The sequence below is a fragment of the Aythya ferina genome (assembly GCF_964211825.1).
Source record: "Aythya ferina genome assembly, chromosome: 8".
Taxonomy (NCBI): domain Eukaryota; kingdom Metazoa; phylum Chordata; class Aves; order Anseriformes; family Anatidae; genus Aythya; species Aythya ferina.
The window spans coordinates 22,724,451-22,741,273 of record NC_140304.1 but is presented as its reverse complement, the minus strand read 5'-3'; the positions used below and the strand labels follow the sequence as shown (position 1 = coordinate 22,741,273).

General features: G+C 56.7%; 1 protein-coding gene and 1 long non-coding RNA gene across 15 annotated transcripts in view; one reads left to right on the top strand and one right to left on the bottom strand.

The window, feature by feature from the left end:
* Window positions 1-1,606: 1,606 nt before the first annotated feature.
* PTPRF (protein tyrosine phosphatase receptor type F) overlaps window positions 1,607-16,823 on the bottom strand; it is a 364,428-nt gene continuing 349,211 nt past the window's right edge. For all 14 annotated transcript variants that reach the window (XM_084527751.1, XM_084527753.1, XM_084527745.1 and 11 more), the window contains 10 exons: window positions 16,267-16,442; window positions 12,128-12,247; window positions 11,119-11,273; window positions 9,542-9,827; window positions 7,507-7,685; window positions 4,799-4,925; window positions 4,489-4,614; window positions 3,998-4,152; window positions 3,389-3,524; window positions 1,607-3,272 (listed from right to left, as the gene is read on the bottom strand). In XM_084527751.1, the coding sequence (XP_084383877.1) occupies window positions 3,204-3,272; window positions 3,389-3,524; window positions 3,998-4,152; window positions 4,489-4,614; window positions 4,799-4,925; window positions 7,507-7,685; window positions 9,542-9,827; window positions 11,119-11,273; window positions 12,128-12,247; window positions 16,267-16,442 (1,529 nt within the window). In that variant the 3' untranslated portion in view covers window positions 1,607-3,203. The remainder of the gene's footprint in view (window positions 3,273-3,388; window positions 3,525-3,997; window positions 4,153-4,488; window positions 4,615-4,798; window positions 4,926-7,506; window positions 7,686-9,541; window positions 9,828-11,118; window positions 11,274-12,127; window positions 12,248-16,266; window positions 16,443-16,823) is intronic.
* On the top strand, window positions 12,428-16,334 carry LOC311440634. The gene is made up of 2 exons (XR_014695498.1): window positions 12,428-14,381; window positions 14,590-16,334. It is a non-coding gene; the product is annotated as an uncharacterized lncRNA (long non-coding RNA).

Here is a 16,823-nt window from a genome sequence, read left to right as displayed (position 1 = left end):
CTCCCCCTCTGCCTCTCCTCCTTCTACCCAGCCTCAAGGCACTGCCTGCCAGAAAGGTGCTTTGCATGTGGCAAGCAGAGAAGTGGAGCCTGCAGAGGAGGTGAATTGGGAGCGTTCTGTCCCCGTGTCTTCCCTGGGCTGGTTGTAAAAGGTTTGGGCTAAGACCAAGTTACCAAGAGGAGAAGAAAGCCCCAAGTGTTCTTGCAGGATGTGTGTGCAGATGTGGACGTGTGCTGACAACGGGTGTTTCCAGTGAGAGCAAGGCACCGCGCTGGAAGCCACGCAGGGACGAACGGCTTGAGCTGTGCGTGCGGCACTGCCTGGTCAGCGCTCAGCGAGCAGCACAACTGCGCGGGGAAAGCATCACCACCAGCTGCTGCTCAGCGGCACAGCCAAAGCGTTCTGGCTGCAGCACAGGCAGGTGCTCGCTACCTGCTTCCCAGCTGGCTGGCATCTGACAGCACAATGGTTTATAGCACAGCCTCATCCCTCCCCAAACGTGCCCACATATGAGCAGCTGCGTGCTCAGCCACGCAGCCTTGCCATCGTGGGCCCTGGCAGCGCTGCAGGGCAGAGCTCCCCACTGCCAGCAGTGCTGGCGTGTGCCTGTGCACACACACACATACACGCGCCTGCGCACGTGCTCTGCCTCACAAGGGCAGGAGCTTGCTGTGCCCTGGGACCTGCAGCCTCGTGCGGAGCTGCCCCACAGCAGAGTGAGAGAAGCTCAGCCAGCCTCAGGTCACCCCAGGTGGAAGTGCTGGGTTTGAACCAGTTGGGCGAGGGGGAAATGCTGCTTTGCATCGGGCGCCTGCTGAGGCGTCAGTCTGACCCGGCAGGAAGCGTGACACGTCACAGCTCCAGCAAAGGCAGCAAGCAGCACGTAAGATGCCTGTGATTGCATCAGGAAAAGGCTCCTGAAGGACGGACAGGCGGTGAGGCCCCATCCAGCGTGGCTCTGCCCCGTGCAGTGGGTTTTCCTTTGAATGCTTGTGCTGTGTCCAAGTGCTGCTCCCTAGCAGCTGGCACTGCCCTATTGTGGACATATGCAGGCAGGGCTAGGGCACATACGCAGAGCAGGCGCAGCCACGCAGGGCACACCTGAATTGGTTTCACACCTGCACATCCTCCAGTGCTGCTCTGCACCCAGGGGCCAGGCAATGGTTTCACTGCTCAGCAGTGTCAGCACATGCACCTGTGCTCAGTGCCGCAGAACGGCATTACTGCAGCACCCCAGGAGGCCGGGAGCATCTCAGCCTCCTCCAGGACTCGTATTGCCCCCACCACCCACCCCACCAACCCCTCTCTTTCCTGCAAACCCACCAGCAGTCTGTCGCTGCCCCAGCACAGTCCTGCAGCCAGCCTGCTGGCAGGGAAGGGGATGAAGGTAAACACTCTTCTGATTAATAAGGATTAATAAAGAGGCAGGAGAGCAGCTGGGCAGGGCAGGTCTCACGCCATGGGGACCCCGTGGGAGGTGTAGGGCATCTGTGGCTGGGGTGTGCCCGCAGGAAAGGACCTCTGCCAGCAGGCTGGGGAGCACGCCCACCACCGACGGACCCCGGAGCCTCCATTTATTTCTGAACAAACAGACAGCAAAGCCAGCTTGTATGAAACCCGATTATTCAAATTTATTAACATCAAGAATTATGCAATGATGCTGTAGATTTTTTTTTTTTATTAACAAATAGAAAACAGACTGTATACAACAGTGACCCCTACAGCACTATGCATCCACAAGGTAAAAATGAATGTGTCCTCCAACATTACCAACCCTGGATTGCTGATTTCAACATAGCTTGGATTCTTAACATTCGGAATACATGTGATAATACAATTAGATACCCTTCCACCACCTTTATTCATAACTCAATGCACTTGAAAGAGGGCTGCTCACTCTGTCTTTAGTGCAAGCATGATATAATAAGGAGTATTAATATATAGTACCATTAAATTAAGTCCAGTAGTCTTGCCACATTGGTTCATTAGAACGTCCTGAAGTAGCAGAAAGTACAATATTCTAATGACTTTTAACATTTGCAGGATAGCAGAAATTATAGATACACCCAACCTCGGAAGCCATGTGTACTCCCCCTCCCCTCCCCTCCCCTGCAGCACCCTGCTTCCCACAGGGAGCAGCCGGGGCTGTGCTCCTTGCCTTTGTCAAATGCTCCAATGCACCTCGTGGCTGAGAGGTGACAGGGTGGCGCTTGCACGGACAGAACCTGGGGGCTAACAAAAGGGGCCGTGTCTCGCTGCTTCTGTCCCAGCCCTGGGGACGTGTGGGGCCCGCTCGCTCCTCCTGCCCCCTCCCCAGCGAGACACACAAAAAGGGGCTCCAGAGCCAGGAGCCCGGGGTTTCGGGTCTCTCATGAACAAGGCGACGACAACTCGCGTCGTGTCGGGATCTGCCAATACACACGGTCACTGGGTGGGTTTGACACGCGTCGTGATAGGACTGAACAGTTTCCAGCTGACAAACGGGACCGCTTCTCCAGTGACCCCGCATGCCCTCCCAAACCTACTCAGGAAAAAATGGGGGAAGGGAAAGGCTAAAAAAATAATTGGTAGCTTAGGTCCAGTTCCATGAAATTTCATATTCTACAGAGGATTTAAAAAGCAGCCTACAGGGAATGGAGCCGGGCAGGAACCACAAGCCAGCTGCTGCAAATTACCAAGGAAGCTGCACTAAAATGGGCAGAACCAGCAGTGACTGGGCTGAAATAAACACAGGGCGGTAAAAAATGTAAAAGCAAAAGGAAATTAAAAAAACAAAAACCCAACTCCCAAAGGTTTGGCGGGTCCAGTTCTGCCTCGGCAAAACATTAAGACTTGCAAAAAAATAAAAAATAAAGAGAGAGGAGATTATAAAAACCACTAGTAACTATTTTACATGTTTAAAAAAAAGATCCCATTCCACCCACCTAAAGCCTCGCTGTGAAATGCAGTCGCGTGAGAGAGGGCGAGAGATGCACATGAGCAGAAATGCAGCCAGAGACTGGAAATGCTTTTGGAGTCAGATTCCCTCGTTTGGCGCTGGGGCGAAGTTCCTAAATGCCGTGGTCAGAACTGGTTGGCGTGGAGGTCAGCTGCCTGGGCAGCGCCTCGGTCTGTACAGAAGGACTGAGGAATGGGCGGCTCTGGCTCAGAGGGACCCGTCTCCACTCCTAGACATCCCCACCGCGACTGGAGGAAAGCACTAGTTACGTTGCATAGTGGTCGAAGCTGCCGAGATACTCCAGCGCCGCTCTGTAGCACAGCTGGTACTGGTCCTGCAAGGCACCGAGGGGGGCAGCGTGAGAAATGGGGACGCGAGGACATTGGGCAGCATCCAGAGACGTTGGCTCCCTTCCATTCTCCCAGCACCACAGGGAGGATGGGCACTCACCTCTGTCTGCACCATGGCCGGCCGCTGCGTCCGCAAGGTCTTCACCGTCTGGAACATGTCCACCACCCCCTCGTAGCGCATCCTCTCCAGCACGATGCTGAGCGTGATGAAGACGCCTGTGCGCCCGACCCCAGCGCTGCGCAGGGGGAGCAAGAGTGGCAGTTAGAGACCCGCCGGCCTCAGCGGGAGCTGCCCTCCCTGCCCCGCTCCCTGGAGTGGTGCCAATGTCCCCAGCTCGTGGACCACGGGACCTGCTTGGTGGGGCCAGGAGAGGCTGAAGGGATGCTGCCACGAAGAGCTGCCCTCTCGGCGCCATGGCACCCACTGATTCTGCCTCTGAGTGCAGCTGCTGTGGCACCATAGCCTGCCCAAAGATTTGTCCATGGAGCTACGCACCAGAATGAGCAGGAACTGGGCTCCTCTCATCACCTGGCAGAAATGTTGCCAATGATAAATATCCACCCATGGACATTGCCTTCTCCTCGTCCCCTGCTTGCCTCTTGCAGGGGGGATGTGAAGTGTGTGGGAGCTGCCGGGCTGAGTGAGGCAGGGGCATCTCCATGGGCTCTCTGCTGAAGGCAGAGGTGGGTGCTGAGCTGTGCCACTCACCTGCAGTGCACCGTGATGGGCCCATCCTGCCCGAACTGCTCCTTGGTCTTGTGCACCTGCCCGATGAAGTCGATGAAGCCCTCTCCCGTCTTTGGCACGCCCTGCTCAGGCCAGTCTGTGAACTGGAACTGGCGGATGGTCCGCGACTGGCCGTCCTGGGGGGGAACAGTGATGTTACACGGGAGCTGTGGGTGAGGGGACAGCGAGAGGCACTCTGCACACACAGACTCTCACTGCAGGGGAGCCCGTGCAATAAACCTGGCCCCCGTGCACAGCGCCGGCAAGGCACGGGCTGGTGCTGATAGTGATCAGCGAGCTGCTCACTGGGCACACACCGCTGGCAAGGAAGGAACTTGTGGTGAGAGGAGCAGCAGGTGCGGGGCAGCAGCCCCTCCTGCCTGCAGCGTTAGGCAGCTCCCTGCTTTTTGGTCCCTCCAGGAGCTGCTGTATGCTCCCCTGGCTGCCCAGGGCTGGGCAGAGGCAGCACTCACCCTGGCATCTGTGACCTTGAACTCGCGGAGGATGTACTGCGGCATGTTGTACTCCGCCATGGGGTCCACCACAAAGTACTGGTAGCGGGCGGAGCGCTCCGCGGGCCAGTACTGGTGGCACTTCTCCTGCGGATGAGGAGCACGGTGAGAAGTTAGCACCCACACCCTTCTGATCCTCCCTCCCACTCCCAGGGCTGTGGGACCACAGGGGCAGCCACGGACACCCCAAGGCTGGGGCGGGGTGTGCTGGGCGGTGATGCCCACAGAGAGCAGCCCCGTAGCCCCTTCCCACCCCGTGCAGGACTCATACCCGGCCCATCTCGCGCAGCTTTGTCAGCATCACCACGATGGTGGAGTTGTGCTCCCAGAGCATCCGCCAGAAATCCTCCGTGGTCTCGGCCAGCGGTCCCTGCGTGGCGATGTAAGCCTTCTGCTGCCTGCGGCAAACGAGACTGAGCTCGGACCAGCTCCCACAAGCTGGGGGGCTGGGGGAGCTGGAGGCAGCGCCCCGTGCTGCAGCAGACAGGTCTCCAGGGCTAGCCCCAGACACTGTGGGAGGGATGAGGCTGCCCAGCACGTGGCTTCTGAGAGCTCCCCACACACCTGGTGGGCACCACCAGGCACAGGATGCAGACAGGCTGCGAGTCCTTCCTGGCTGAGTGTCCCCGTTCCAGCCCCTCCCTGCCGTTCATCCCCAGTGCTGCTGCACGGAGCCCTTTTGGGAACCCAGGCCTGCCCAGGGGGCTGAAAGCACAGCCTGTGCTTGGCCACAATCCCAGCTGCACCTCCTGCACGTTTACTCCCTGCAGCACCCACCTCCCCTCCCACTGCACGGGCAGGCACAGAGCAACCGAATCAGGTCACCTTGAGCACGCGTACCACCTCATAACCAGGGCGGTGAGGAAACCACTTAATACCATAGTGCAAACATTTCTGAGCCAGCCAAATTTGTTCTGTTCCAGCAGAGCATGTCGCGGAGCACCCTGTGTGAGAGCAGCTCCTGTGTCCTGCGTGGCCCTGCCACATCCCCAATGACAGCACCCTCGGGCTGAGCACGCTCTGCTCCACTCTGCCAAACCTCCTGACTCACTCGTGGAGTTATCCATCAGTGTCACACACTCTGTGTTGATGGAGCAGAGCATCACTGCTCGCTTTCCATCCCGCCCTAGGGACAGGGCAGCAGCACCTACCACAGCGAGATCTGGGCACTTCCCAGCTCCGTGCCCCGCGCAGGGGATGGCACGGCCATGGCAGCCCCAGGGGATGCCAGAGCATCGCCCTCGTTCGCCTGCTGGGGAACACGTGAGTGGGGCACGAGTGGAGCAGCTTAAAGGCTCCGCTGACTCTGAGAAGAGCCAGCTCCTGTGTTCTTGTCCTTTGGTATGGGAGCACCCAGCCTGGCGCGATCCGTGTGTGGATCCTGGGGCTCGCTCCACCACTGCGGGGCGCCGGAGCCCGCAGGACGAGGGGCTGCATCCTCCCTCCCACCACACTTCAGCTCTCCGCCGGTGCTAAAAATTAATGAACGTGCTGCAGGACAGCTGTAATGTGCAGGATGAAGACAGGGGCTGCTTCAAGGTGGATTTATAAGACATCGTAAAAAGCAGGGAGTGGGTGTGCGCAACGGAACAAAAGAGCTAATAAAGATGCAGCATCCGTGATGCCTGCAGGACCTCGGGCCAACTGATCTCTGCAGATAACACCAGAGAAAGACTGCTCCGCTCAAAGGGAAGGACAGGAAGAGATAACTGCTCCTTGGGGACGGGGTAGGCAGCAGATGAAATGGTACCACCTGCTGCGCTGGCACCCCCCTCTCTGTAGCATCAGCGAGTGGCAAAACCAGCATCAGTCGGCTCCAGAGCTGTGACACGGGGCTGCAGCTCTCCTGCCAGACCCCGAGCTGCACAGCTCCCAGCCACACAGGCAGGAGGGAGACGAGGCTGCAGGGACAGCTTTTCTCCAGCCCCTTCCTCCTACCCCATTACCCTGTCCCACCCTGAGGGAGCCTGGCTTGCTGTGGTCTGGCTGTGCTGAGAGACTCCCAGAGTTGCTCCCTGTCCACTCCCTGCCTCCTCTCACCCCTGCACAGGACTTCCCTGGGAGCCCTTCCTGGGCTCAGCTGCTGGAGCAGGGAAGGAGGCACGGAACTGCTGGGCAGGCAGCGCTGACACCTGCTCCCTTTGGCACTGCTCATTGCTCCTGGGAGGCCACCAGCCCGTCGGCAGCGTTTGGGCAGTGACACACTGGAGCAGGACCTGCTGCATCCATCGCTACATCCCCTGCTCCTGCGCTGGGTGACCCTGCTGCAAGGGTGCACAGAGAGACACAGGAGCGAGTCCTGTATGTGTGTCACTGGGATTTGGTCTGGATTATTGGCCAGGGAATGGCTGGGAAGGAGATGTGGTCACCAGGCTGTTCTCCTGCATTCCTTTCTCCTGGCACTTAGCATCAGAGAATACACGTATGCTGCCAGCAGTTAGATACAGAAACTCTAAATATTATTGCCCTTCTAGATCTCAAGTTGTGCTTTCTAAAAGGTATCCTGGAGAGCAGAACCCAGCGATGGGCTCTCCAGTATCCAGCACCAGCCCCGTCTGAGGACCCACAGACCCCCCAAAATCAAGGTGTGGGTGAATGGGCCTTGGGCTCCTGCCCGGATCAATGCAGCGTGAGCATGCTGCTACCCCTGCTTGCTGCAGCTAGCGAAGGGGATGGGTTTGCATTAGATGCTGCAGATGTAAAATGGAGTTGCCTACCAGAAGGTCCTGTAAAACACTGCAGGAGCCAGCCAGCACAGCCTCCTGCCCCAGCCATGGGGGCATCTGTCTACAGCAACACAAGCGAGCCTGGCAGCTCTCACTCACTAGCGGTCTTCACACATCGTAACTGAAGCTTCTGAGAGGACAGAGACTGACAAAATGCAGCACGATGATCCTCAGCCTGCTTCCAGGCAGCCAGGCCCAATCTGTGGCAAAAGGGAGAAGGCAGCCCTGCCCTGGTTCCTACGTTGGCCCTTACCTGTACCCGTCTATGAAGCTGGCGTTGATGTAATCGGAGCCCTCGACGCCCCGGATGGGCTGCAGACAGACTCTTGTCAGCTCGTATGGCATGATGTTCACGAGGCGGTTCTTGAATTTGTTGCATGGGAGGTTGGCACTGATGAAACGTGAGGTATGTGCTTTAGAGTTGGCCAGCAGCTGCAGGGGGAAGAGAGATGTCAGACCCCGCTGGGCACACAGCAGTCTGGGGTGAAATTGGGACCCCAGCAGCAGGCCTGGCAGGGGCCCCCTGGCACAAATCCACATTCCTTCCTCTCACCGAGGGACATCCCCTGGGGACTAGATCCTTCTGGGCCAGATGGAGGGCTGTGCCTCTGTGAGGAGGCAGGCTGCACCTGGCCGCTCTGTCTCACACTAGGTCGGTCTGCTTTTCAGTGCCGTGTCTGCTGTGGCACCCCTAGCTACGGCACAGCCTTCTGCTGGCTTTCGGTGCATGGCTGCAGGTGACAGCAGTTCCTCTCCAGGAAGCAGCACGGGGAAACCATCGGCGCAGCCCTGAAGCTGCACATAGGGGAGCAGAGACCCGCACGCGCTCTCTGACCCACGAAGGCCAGCACATGAGGCTGTGCCCCTCGCTGAGCCAGAGACATGGGCTTGGTGGCAGCAGAGAAGGAAGGCTTTCCATCTCCCAGCACTGTCTTGCTATTTACTTCTCACCCCAGAAGAACCCAAGAGAAATGTGAGAACTGTGACATATTTAGGCAAAGATCTATTCTGGGTTACTGCGAGACATTTTATGATTTTATGGTTCCCTTTGAGCCCTGTAAATTGGAGTCATGGTAAATGTGTTACTTAGATCTGCTGGCAGAGACATTCAAACAGAAGTATCCTTTTTTCTTTTTTTTCTCCAAGACTCTCCTAGCATTCCCCGAGCCACCTTTCCCTCTGTGCGTGGCAGCTGGTCCTTGGCTACAGGAGGACAGGGGCCTCTTTGGGAAGCGATGCAGCCCCACGAGATCCTCCTGTATCCTGCTCCCTAAGGTTTCCCAAGCAGTGGACGCTGCCAGGGCACAGAGTGGGGACAAATGTTATTGCTTTTTTAGAATAGAGTTACCAGAACTGAGCCTAATTCTATGGCAGCCTTGGGAGGGCTTTCAGGGCAGGTGCCACCACGAGGAGGTGACACCTTCCTTGCTCTGCAGAGGCACCTCTACTGTCTCACGTCCAGGGCACCAGCAGCTCTGCTGACCGCAGGCCAGAGCTGCTCAGTTTTTCCCAGTTTATGCAGAAAGTCAATATTTTGCCTCACCTGCTCCTTTGCCATTTGGTGGGAATTCCCGGGGTGAGGCTGTATTGCTGCAGTTCATTTCACAGCCTGCATGGTCTGCTAGCTCCCTGCATGAACTATATTCCCCTGCATGAGTTCACTGGACTAACGCACCTCACCTGAGAACATGAGCAGTTACCAGAGTTCGTTTCCATCTCCAAGGCTGTAATAAATATTTGCAGCAGGCAGTCTCAGATACGGATAGCAAAATGAGGGCACGGCTTCTTAAAAGCAGTATGTCTTAAAACACTGCTTTCACCAATTCCAGCCACTGAGGCTCGGTGTCTAGGTGGTTAAAAGATAACAGAGCTCAGCATTGAAGAAATGAGACTATAAACGTCTCACATATTTAAATTGGAGCCGTTTCCAGACAAGTTGTTCACAGTAACATCAATTATCACTAACACGATCTGCATCTGATTTCAGATGCAGCTCCTGCTGCACAGTGAACCTAGAGCAGAACGTGCTGCTGCGAACTGCGCATCCATCTGCCTTTTATATTCTCCCCAGAAGCTGCCAATCCAGGGGGGGACCACGGCTGACACGAGCTTTACAATTCAAATGTACTTTAAATCACTGCCTACCTGGTTTAGAAACACGCAAAAGAGTAACTGCCTGTAATGAGCCGTCTCTCTCCTCTCCCAGCCCCTGGACGAGCGTTTCAGTGGGGCTGTGCGGACACACACAGGGCCCCAGGGAGGGGGGCTGCTGGGGCGCTGTCACCAACCTTGAATTCCAGCTCCATCGCAGTGACGCTCTCGCCTGGCGGCACCTGGGTCAGCTTCTGGATGTGAGCGAAGAGGTTGCGTGCAGGCACCTCGGTATTGCCGCATGTGGCTGCTTCCAGCAAGGCCTCGTGGATGAAGATGTACTGGTCCTCCGTCTGCACCATGTAGTTGCGCTGTGAGCGCATGCACGTCACGTGCCCGTAGATGTCCACGGTCTTCTCGTGCTTCATCCGCTCCAGCATGGCGTCGATGACAATGAAGCACCCAGTTCGGCCCACGCCAGCACTGCGGGAACAAAGCACGAGGCCTGAGAGGATGCCGTCCCTCACGGGCACCAGGCAAGCTCTGCTCTCGTGTAGGAGAGCACCCGGATCTCGAGCAGAGAGAAGGCTGCTCCCCACGTTGCGGGCTAACGAGCTGAGCCCCAAACAAGAGGTGACACAAGAAGCAAGAGAGAGTAGCAAGGGAGAGCATGGGAGGCTACTCAGCCCTTCTGCTGTGCCTCTCTCCCTGAAGGAGCAGAAAGGACACAGTGTCACCCTGCTGGTGCAGTGACAGGGAAGGAGAAATGAATTTGACAGCCAGGAGAGTGACAGCATACATGTGGAACTGGAAGACGTGAAGTCCAGGCTGGGCTCCAGCACCAATGAAACCCATAAATTAAATGTCTGATTGTTCCTTAACCTGGGTCACTGTTCCCTAACCCATAAAACGAGGCCAGCCAGCCCCAGAGGGGAAAGCAGCAAGGTGAGGTCATGCATTTCTATGGCGAGCCCTTCACTCAAGCACTGGAAGCCTCTCTGCATCTGCTGGAAGGGCAGCAGTGACCCCCAAACTTTTCACCAGGAGAGTGAAAACAACAGACACGCTGTCACGGCATGTAAACACAGGCAGAGATACGGAGCTAGACATTTCCTCATTTATGGTGCAAGTCAGATCCTTAACAGGGCCTTAATATAGCTTGTTTGTGTGTTAATTATATCCCACTCCCATCTGAAACAGAGCATGAAAGAAGAGCATTAAGCACTGCTGGTAAGGCGTATGCCGGAACAGCAATGATGGAGTGGTTTGTTCAGTAATAGTCCCCACTCGGCTGCTGGAGATAAATCTTGCCTGGATAGGATGCTGAGCCTTAGCAGACTAATATTTTTGCTTAAAGAGCTCCCTTTCTACCCCGCTAAAGAGTTCTACTGTAAATACTGTGTATAAATGTTGGTACAGGTCACTGCACGCGTGTCTGTCAACGATGTGCCTCTGAAAGGTACCACCTACTTATACCAGGCTCAGATCACTTCATCTTCAAACTGCACTTCCATTTTTGCAAGAAAACCTGTGTTCTGGGACTCTCTGTACAGCAGTGCTGTTCAACCTGACATAGCAGAAGCAACACAACCTTCACTGCTGGATTGCCATTGCTAATTGCCAATCTGTTCCCAGCCCAAGCACGTGGTGCCGGTTACACTGCCGTGAAACCTTCCCGCAGGACCAGGAGGTGCCACTTCCAGGGGGACAGGGCAGAGCTCCTGCAGCCAGAAGGCAGGAGCCCAGGTGCAGCTTTGTGAACACGCCGTCCTACCTGCAATGGACAACCATGGGCCCGGCATCGGGTGGGTTACAGGCCTTGACCCGTCGCAGGAAAGCTAGGATCGGGGTAGGGTATTCTGGCACCCCGTGATCGGGCCACGCCATGAACTGGAACTGCCGCAGCTCTCGCTTCTCGCTGGAGCCATTCTGTTGAGGACAGAGAAAAGCTTTCATGTGAGGACAGTATCACCATAGGACGGGCATCCGCTGCTGGGGTAACGAGGTATCCAGCCGGCCGGGTAACAGCAGGCATTTAAGGCTGTGTGTGATCACACATTTATTGGGGTTTTGCCGCTGAAAAGTAGGAGGCAAAATATAGGTTCCTTGCAAGGCCTCTGCATGTATGCTCTGAGGAAAGCAGCAGAGTGGCTCTGAGTAGTGGAGCAGACGGACAGGAAGGTGAATGAGCCATGAGTCTCCCCACCCCTCTGCACCACGGCTCCCTGGGATGGCCGATCAGCGCCGCGCCTCCGGGGCTGCCCTGCGGAGCCTCACGGGGTGAGGGATCTGTGCAGCAATGTGGGAGGACTGGCTGGGTGAGCGCTGGGGACAAGATGCCTTCCTGGGGTGTGAGCAGGCCCCCAGCACAGCAGGGCCGTGCTCTGAGGCCATGCACAGCCTGCCTGCACTGCTGTGCCACGCTGCTGCTGGTGCTGCCTCCAGGGATTGCCCAACACTAATGAGGTACGCAGCAGGCAGGAGAGAAGGGCACACACCAACGGCAGCACGGCTCCTCCATTTGCATTATTAGTGACAGCAGCACTAAAAATCCCCTGCCTCCCGTGTTGTCCATCTAATGGGAGGCCAGCTGTTACATGCACACTCGCCAGAGGCAAGCGTGGCCTCTGCTCAGGGGCCCTCCACAGGGTCTGAGCGCCTACATTAGAGCATCAGGTGTCCTGGCCAAAATCTGACAGCGGCCAGATGCACCCGAGGAACAAGCAGCTGCCTCTGCCTGGGGCCATGCTGCAGCCCCAGGAGCAGCCCAGCCCGTGCCATACCTTGTACAGGGCAAAGGTCCTGACGGTGTAGGTCGCCAGCTCGACTGTGTCCAGCAGCGTGACCTGGATCATCCCGTAAGTTTCCGTACCCCGGCTCGGCCAGTACTGGTCACATTTCACCTGCAGGGAGGAGAGGAGAAAGGGTCAGTGCTTGGCTGGGGCCTTTGGGGTGAGAAAAGGATGGATGCGGAAAAGAATCACTGTGCAACGGGTCCCAAACACCCCTCCTCTCCCCCTCCCGACCTTCACAGCTCCTGCTGCAAGCCTGCTTGGCAGACAGCCCCAATACATCCCCAGGGCCCCAGCCCTCCTGCTCCTTCCTCTCCCTATGACTCCCTCCCTGCTCACCTGCTGATGCCCTCCTCCTCCTCCACTATTCACAGCTCAGCATTTGCAACTGACTCCTTCGGCTTTCTCGTCTCCAGCCCTGAGCTCCCTCATTTAATTTGGCACCCTGAGCTCCCGATTTCATCTGGCACCTGGCTCCCACCCCGCGGAGCCGCAGCGCCCGGCTGACAGCAGGAAGACTTCATTCCCACCCCTGTGCACTGCACCGAAAATGGTTTCCCGCCCTAGGAGAGAGGAGTGAATGGAAGATCATCTGTGCTTGTCAAGGAATAGTAAACTTAATTATTAGCCGAGCGTGTTTACAGGGGAACGTGTGGGAAGGGAAACAACAGGCTTAATTAGAAATCAATGAACTTCTGCCTTTTAATTGAAGGCACTTTAAGCACCGTGGGGCTTGCGAGAGCGAAGAAGCCACATCCTGCACTCCGCCTGGTTGCCGGAGCACCGTAGCCTGGGGTCAGACGGATGCATCTGCCCCTGCTTTTTGGGGTCTGCACAAGTGCCCGGAGTGGGGCTGCCCGCTGGGTGCCCGGCACCTCCTGCCCTCCATCTGCTCTGCTGCCTTGGCTCTGTGCTCACGGCGTGGCCAGCCCCATGCGCATCTCTGGAGGGTTCTCCTCCTCGCCTGGCACAGAGCAGCACATTATTTTACGCTGACTGGCTGCAGAGCCAACAACTCGAGGTCACAGACCTTCTTTCACAGCTAAACTCATCCTGTCCTTGTGAGCGGGTGGCAGCTGCAGCCGCATCCCTGGCCACCTGAGCTTGCCTCTCCCGGTTTGGGGATGATGTGACCCCTTTCTAGAGGCGGTGGGGGGACAGAGGGGCAGCCACTTGCCCCGTCCGTCCCCCCTGTGCTGGCCTGCCCCTTGCTGCAGCTTGCAGGGAACGTCCCCGAGGCTGACCCACGCCACGGGGACAGCAGTCCCCTCCTGCCACCCACGCACCACGGTGCCGTGTGTGCTTGAGCACAAAACAAACTTCAGAGGAGTTCCCTGTGAGGGATAATAGCAGCGCCCGGGCTGGTAATTGAAAATTATTTATTCATGACCAGATAAGAGTCAGTCACATTTTCTGCCAAATTTACCCATAATGTTTATGCCCCATTTTCAAGCTCTGTAAATTTTATGCTGAAGCCGATGCACTGTGGCACTACAGCAGATAAGAGATGTTTTCTTCTGGCGGTGCTTGCTTCTCATTAACTTAAGGAGCACAGTAATGTCCTCAACAGCCACTTATGGCAGCTCTGCTGAGTGCTTCCTGTCCCTCCCCTTCGGTGCCCTGTGCCCAAGAGCAGCCGGGCACCTCTCCTCGGCTCGAGAGCTCTGCTCTGCTCCTGGCCTGACTCACAAGCTCCAAATGGCACCGAGGGCTGGAGCAGGACCTGGCTGCCAGCGTCCCCTTGCCCCAGATCTCCTGGCTGAGCACCCCTCTGTACCCCTGCCTGGGGACACGGAGCCCCACGAGATGTTACAAGCTGGGGATGGCTGCTCAGGGTTGGGGCTGGGACAGAAGGAGCCTGGAGCTGCTCGGGGACACCTCCCTCCTCCACCCTGCTCTGTCGGGCTCTTGAGGATAGCCCAGGGAGGGAGAAATCCTGCTTTAATGCCTCTGTCATGCAATGCGCCCCAGCTGGGACACGCCGTGCTCGCAGCTCCGGGAAAGCTAATCTACAATGTGTGTTTCTGAACTGCCACCGAATGATTCTGAAACTGATTGTAAAGCTTTGAAGGCAGCTAAATTGCACAATCCAGCCATTTCTATCCTTTATGTGCCTCTCGCTTTGTGAAAACATGAAAAAGGGAGGATGATTTGGACCATCAAGCCAGCTGAAATTGCAGACCATAAAAGCTGATGCTCTTTAAAGATTTTTTCCCCCTGCAGCTCAGGAGCCCTTTAAAGCAGTGTCACCCCCACAGGGCTGCAAAGCTTCTGCTGGTCCTGGTTGGCTTATCTGCAGGCAGCACTGCCGAGAGGGACAGGAGAGCTCACCTGGGAAGGAGGCAGAGCCTGCCCTGCGCTGGGCACCTCACCACGCGGCCCCGCTGCCCCCTGCAGCTGCAGACACAACCCTGTGCCTGCTCTGAAGGCCCTGGACAAGGGGACTTTCCAAGGTCACCCATGGTAAAGCCTGCAGCTCTCCTCAGGGCTCTGGTCACCCCCTGCCCGTGACAGGGTCTCCCAGCCTGTCCTGTCACCAGAAGACTGGACCCAGCCCTGCCACACGCACCGTGTTTCGGACAGAAACCAATGCTGCAGAGGTCATTAGGGGATGACACGACGGGAGTGTGCTGGGGGGAGATAATGCACAGCTCAGCAGCACAGACATGTCAGGCAAAGACAAGTGCCTGGGGGGTCGAAGGGAGCTTGTTATCTTGGAGGAACACGCACCTTGGAGTGCCTTCGCACAGCCCAGCAGCCCGGAAGTTGAGTGAGTCAGGACTCCGGGCATGGATTTGCTTGGCAACCTAAAAGGGCTTTTCCTTGCACTTCAAACATATGCTCCAGACTGAAATGGGGAATCACAAAGTCCCTGAATGATTCCTCACTGAAGAGAGTGAACCATCAGCACCTTCTGGTCTTGCTCAGCCCATTTGCTGGGAAGGCAGTGCCGGGCATTTTTACCCCCTGGGTTGGGTTGGGGAGGGTGAGAGCCATGGGGTACAGGAGTTTGGGAAGCACAGCACAAAGCTGGGCTGCATCTCTAGAGGCAGCTCCTCTCCGAGGAGCACTGGTTTCCCTGCAGGCTGTAGGGCATTTGCAGAGCCGGGGAAGCCCGTGAACAAAGCCTATTTTCATGCAGGCAGGAAAAGCAGATCTGTTTTGCCATGGTGATCTGTTGCTCCAGCTGCTTCCTTGCAGCCAGCGTGGGCTGGGACACCCCTACCAGCATTTTGGTGCCGAAGCTTTGAAACGGAGGGAAAGCGTGCGGGCAAAAGTTTCAACTAAACCCAAACTTGACAGCTTCTGCTTCTCAAGAACGATCTTATTGGGCTAAAAATAGCCAGTGCTTCACAGCTTGAGCGCACAGCCCCTTCTCCTGCTGTTGGCATGGCAACGCTAAAATATTCTGCAAGCACAAATGCTCACCACTAAAATTTTACTTTTAGGAACACGAGAGGCAGACGCTGCCTCCTGCTTGGGCAGCCTTTGCCCAAAGGGCGCATCTGGGCACGGGAGCACGTTGGTCACAGCACAGGAACTGCAGCCTCAGGGGCTGAGCTCTGTCGCGAGCCACCACTTGCAGCGAGGGCTCCTGCTCTGCTCCTTCCTCTCCACCTCGCGCCCTTCCCACGGCTTGCAGGCAGCTTTGCATTTATTACATCAGAATATCTAATCTTGGCAGCACGAGCCCATCGTTTATACATGTTGTCGTTGGACAAGGCACAAATTAGCCTTCTCAGTGCAGCGAGACCCCGTCAGCCGTTCCCTGCATCGCCAGAGCGCTGTCACTTCGGGATGCTGCCGGTACCACCCACCCGCTGCAGCTCTCGGCCTGTGGGATGCAGCCCCCGGGCTTTCAGAGCCTGTCAGCACTCCCTCCACAGAGCTCTCCTCCTTTGGCACGAGTGATGTGGGCAGGGAAAGGCTGGATGGGTGTGCACAGACATTTGGGCACGGCAGAGGCTGTCAGGTACCACAGTGACAAGGCTTTGCCACCCTTTTGCCCCACAGGGAGATGCTCCCAAGGACCTGCCTCTCCCTGGGCTCCCTCACGCCATGCACTGCTCCCACCCCTCTCTCCTGCTCACGCTGCCAGCTCCAGAACAGCGAGGAAGCACAGACTGTACCCTGGACTTCTCCTCCAGCCTGGTCATCATGACTATCGTCGCTGTCCTCTGCTCCCACACCATCCTCCAGAAGTCGCTGAGGGTTTCTGGCAGGGGTCCCTGCGTGGCGATGTAGGCGTTCTGCTTCCGATAGCCGTCAATGTAATTGGCATTGATGTAATCACTGCCTGGGACCCCTGAGGAGAAAAGAAAGGACAAAGTGTTACTCTGGGGACAGCCCACGACCCTGCACCTATCGCTCTGCTGGATCCCGCAGGCAGAGGTGGGTACATTCACAGGGCTCTTAACATGTCTCCTTTACAGGGTGTGGCCAGCATCTCTCGCAGGGTCCCTGCAGAGGACAGGGATGGTGCCTGAACAAAGGAGAACCCTTTGTAGCTACCACATTAATGCAACAATCAGGCAGAACCAAAGCGGAGAGACAGCTGCCACCCGCACACAAAGGGAAGTTCACAGGCAGGAATATTAAGGAACTCGTTTGGCCCCAAGCAACTGATTGAAATAATTGTCTTAAATTCACCAGCTATTTGTTATGGTCCTAGAGCACCTTTCAGAAT